The sequence below is a fragment of the Myotis davidii genome, unplaced genomic scaffold, assembly GCF_000327345.1.
Source record: "Myotis davidii unplaced genomic scaffold, ASM32734v1 scaffold187, whole genome shotgun sequence".
NCBI lineage: Eukaryota > Metazoa > Chordata > Mammalia > Chiroptera > Vespertilionidae > Myotis > Myotis davidii.
Window position 1 is genome coordinate 5581327 of NW_006383018.1, and position 4578 is coordinate 5585904.

General features: G+C 34.7%; 1 protein-coding gene across 8 annotated transcripts in view; it reads left to right on the forward strand.

Moving 5' to 3' along the window:
- Window positions 1-4578, forward strand: part of PPP1R9A (protein phosphatase 1 regulatory subunit 9A) — a 230710-nt gene that overhangs the window by 150192 nt on the left and 75940 nt on the right. For all 8 annotated transcript variants that reach the window (XM_015558301.1, XM_006779231.2, XM_015558300.1 and 5 more), the window contains exon 5: window positions 2771-2906. In XM_015558301.1, the coding sequence (XP_015413787.1) occupies window positions 2771-2906 (136 nt within the window). The remainder of the gene's footprint in view (window positions 1-2770; window positions 2907-4578) is intronic.

Consider the following 4578-nt stretch of genomic DNA (forward strand, 5'->3'; position numbering starts at 1 on the left):
ATTCTCCACAATGCTTTCCCTTTCACTCCCTGCATTGTGCCTACATATGCAAATTAACCACCATCTTGTTGTCAATCTTAGTTGGCAGTTAACTGCCAATCTTAGTTGGCAGTTAATTTGCATATAGCCCTGATTAGCCAATGAAAAGGGTATTGGTCGTACGCCAATTACCATTTTTGTCTTTTATTAGATAGGATACTAGAAGCCCGATGCACAAAATTCATGCAAGGGTAGGCCCTCACAGCCCCAGCTGCCTCGGCCCTTGCAGCCCTGGCTTTGTCTGGAAGGTCAACTGAAAGGTCATCCAGACGGTCTTTCTGCTGTTCAGCTGCCCAGTCTAATTAGCATGTTATGCTTTTATTATTATAGATAATTTAGATTTTAAAAAAGAATATTTTGCTTTAAAAATTTTCGTGAGGTCTTTCTTAAGATTCCTTCTTTCATCTCTAAAATCAGCAATTAAAATCAGTTTCAACTATTTGGCAAGTGGACCACATCTTTTGTTTTTCTCTCCTTGAATTGTGTTTACATTAGCTTTAAACACTTGCCTTGCAGAGAAAATAAACTTCTACATTCTTAGGGAAAACTGTTAAACTAAAAGACCTGACAAAGTAATTCTCAAATGTGTTTAAAGAACTTATGGCTTACATGAATGTGAATTCTAATTTACTGACTTTGAGCTTGGCTGCTGTTTTTGATTAATTTGCATTTTGTACATTAATTGCTTCCCTCAATCACCTGTCAGATTTATAGTAGGGAAGTTATACTCTCTTAAACCCCACTCTATTATTCATTTAAAGGGAGATAAAAGATCAATATAGAAAGTTAAGAAGTACACTGCGGTTGGCAAAAGATAATAAATAGAATAAGCACATACACTTATATTATTTGTGTGTATATCTCTGTGTGTGTGTGTATGTCCAATATACACATAGCTGAGGATATAGAACCATTGCAACTCAATAATAAAAAGTCAGACAACTGGAGTGAAAAATGGGCAAAATATTTGAAAAGATATTTCACTGGGGAAGACATGTGCATGGTCAAAACACGCATGAAAAGATACTTAAAATCGTTAGCAGGGCATTGGAAATTAAAACCATTATAAAATATAACTAGATACCTAGTAGAGTGGCTAAAATTTTAAAATACAGTACTAAATGTTGGTGAGGAGGTAAAGCAACTTCACCTTTCATGCATTGCTGGTTGGAATGTAAAATGGTACCACCACTTTGAAAAAAACAATTTGGCAAATATTTGAAAAGCTAAATATATACTTACTTAACACATGACATCAATCATTTGTCTTAAGGAAAATGAAAATTAATGTCTAAAACTTGCACTCAAATGTTTATAGTAATTTTGCTCATAACATCCAAATCCAACCCAAATACCTATCAATAGATGAATAGATACACTAAATATAGTACATCTGGAACAATGAAATACTATTCAGTTACAAAAAGGAACAGATTGCTGATACTTGCAATAACATGGGTGAATGTCCAAAACATTATAGTGAGCCAAAGAAGCCAGACACTCTATGATTCCATTTATATGAAACTTTAGAATAAAGATAAATCTAATATGGCCTTAGGGTGAAGTGATTTACTAGAAAGGAAATGGTATATTTCAGTTTGACGGAAATATTCTATATCTTTATTAATGTGGTGTTTATAGGTTTATTCATTTGTCAAGCTTATTGACCTTTACATTTAAAATAGATATATTTGTGTGAATTATACCTGAATAAAGATGAAAATTTTAGTTTTTACAAATTTTATTTATAGTTGATTCTTAAAGGAAAATAGCTCAATTGATTAAATGAACATGTAAACATAATATCAAAATTAAGTCCTGTTTAAAACTTCAAAATTTCTCCAAAGTAAATGAACTAATTCACCAACTCTCCTTATTTTAGTTTTTCTTTTTGAATCTAAAACTAACAAAACTACATTTCCCCCCCTTTTCTTATCTCTAAAGTTTAGTAACTTACCAAAAAGTTAGTGGCTCTACTCTACATATATTTACCCACCTAAGGTATGCTATATCTCAAAAGTTTTCATGCAGTTTTTGTGTTATAAAGAGGTCATTACTATGGAAATCTTAAGTTCAATGGTACAGGAAATTAGGAGTTTGCTGCCATATGTAGAGCATCAAAAGTGTGTATAGTATTGTAATACATCTGTTTTGTTTTTTCCCAAGGTAATAATTTTTTTTATGATCTTTTATTTTTTTTTTCCTTTCTGTTCCTTTGGACTGCAGCAAAAATAACTTTGATTGCTCAGCTAACCTCTCCTGCCACCCGCCTGCCATTTTAAGTACAGTGGAGCCATGACTTACGAGTGTCCCGACTAACGAGCTTTTTGAGATACCAGCCGTCTCTCGGCTTTTTTTTTTTGCTTTGAGTTGCGAGCTAAAATTCGGGTTACAAGCCAGCTTCAGATTCCCCTCCGCTAGCTGGCGCATCGAACGTCACAGTGAACGCCACAACATCAGCCCAGCATCACATGTCTCACTCGTTCACTTTTTGATTTGACATATGAGTAATTTGAGTTACGAGCTCCGTCACGGAATGAATTAAACTCGAAAGTCAAGGCCCCACTGTATAGAGGTGATTTTTTTTTTTTTTGAGGCTTCATGGATCCTGATGAAATATCAATCTTGGTTACTTTGTTTCATGGATCCTGAAATATCAATCTTGGTCACTTAGCACTTTTTTTTTTACTGAACAGTCTAATTATATTAGTCTTCTTTAACCTTCCTACAGGTTTGTCATTGGGCGAGAAAAACCAGGACAAGTGAGTGAGGTTGCGCAGTTGATAAGCCAGACACTGGAACAAGAAAGGCGCCAGAGAGAGATGCTTGAGCAGCATTACGCCCAGTATGATGCTGACGACGACGAGGTAGGCAAGCTGAGCAGACATTCTTTTCCTGCACTTCTTCTCCCGAGGTTCCTACTGTATAAAACTCTCTTTACTTTAAAGCAGGATGGCAGGTTCTTCGCAGTTTCCCAAGGAGCGTGTATGTATGTTCAATCTCACGGAAAAGAAATATTACTTGCTTTTATTATTCACTTATGAATCAAATATTGGTATTTCTTTGACAGTGTGAAGACTTTGGAATCAAATAAGTTATATTTTATCACAGTATTTAAAGAAATTCACTGAAACAAAACAAAAAAGGGTAAAAACACCAAAACGCGAATGCTTGCTGTCTTTATGGTTTGAATTAGGTGTTTTTTCCCCCTCTGCTTTATTTTTTTTGCAATTTTTATCAAATTTTCAGCCAGTATATAATGCTTTTTCAGAAAAAAATCAGTAAACATTTACATGAAAAAGCACACACATACAAACGCAGAAAAGCATTAAAAACCACTGAGGTTTTCAGGGTTTTCTTTTTGTCCAGGAAGAGAAAGTTCCTTGGATCTGCTCGCTATGATTTGTGCTAACACAATGCAGAACAAAGCTTTCCCACCAGCACATATTCCTGAGAGTAGATACGTATTGGAATAATTTTGCATCCTGTTCTCTGTAGAAGATCAAGTAAATGAATAGAAGCTAACCCCCAAGTGAAAACGGCTGTCGGGAACCCTTGTGTGTTGTAATATAATACAGATGCTGGTCTATTTCTAATGTAAATGCCAAGCGTACATTGATATAATGGGACAACACGCTTTATTTTAAATGTGCATGTGTTTCATATGGGCATATCAAAAAATCCATCCGCAATTTAGTTGTAGTATTTCATACTTCATAAACATAGTAAATATTCAGGTAAAATAAATATTCTTTATCCCAGCTGATACAAGGACAGTGCAACTTCATATGTTCAGCCTCTATTCATCTGAATTTATTCGATGTTCAGAACTTTTTACATTCCTGGCCAAAATGTAGTGAAGATTAATAAACATACATTCAAATATTTTAATGTATTTTTAATCTGGATGTTTTAACCCAAATGTATATTGATTTTTCATGTGCTTGTAGTATAATGAGGATGTACTCTCCATTTCTTAGAGTAGAAAATTTAAAATGGTGCATTAGTTAACTTTTGATCAAAGAGTACATGCTAGAAAGTCTTCATGTAAAAGTCTCTCATAATCCTATTTTGTTGATTTTATTTATTCACTTGCAGAATTCATTGGAAATGGCGAGTATTTTTTATTATATTGAGATATTATATATGAAAATGTTATCTTGGATTTAGAAACTAAAAAAGTGTTTTCCTCAGATACTTGAACGTTCATCTTACCTAGTCTTCCATTCTCTGTGCTAGTGTTTTATGTTTTAGCAGACATACTAATGTGCTTTAGCTACAAGTCTATTTTAGGATGGGAGAATCGTCTCTGCAGGTCTGGTTTTTACCTGCTCACTCTGCTAGAAGAATTTGGAGCTGAGTTGCAGGGAGTAGGGGTGACATCAGTGGTGGACTGAGGAGACCAAGCTTTCTGGTCTCTGTGGGCCTCCGTGTCTCTGGCTGTAGAGCATAGGGAATTGGATAAATCTCTGAATTTTTTCCAGCTTCTAATATTCCATGAGCCTATGAAATAAAGCATCTGGTGAAACAAGGAAAGAG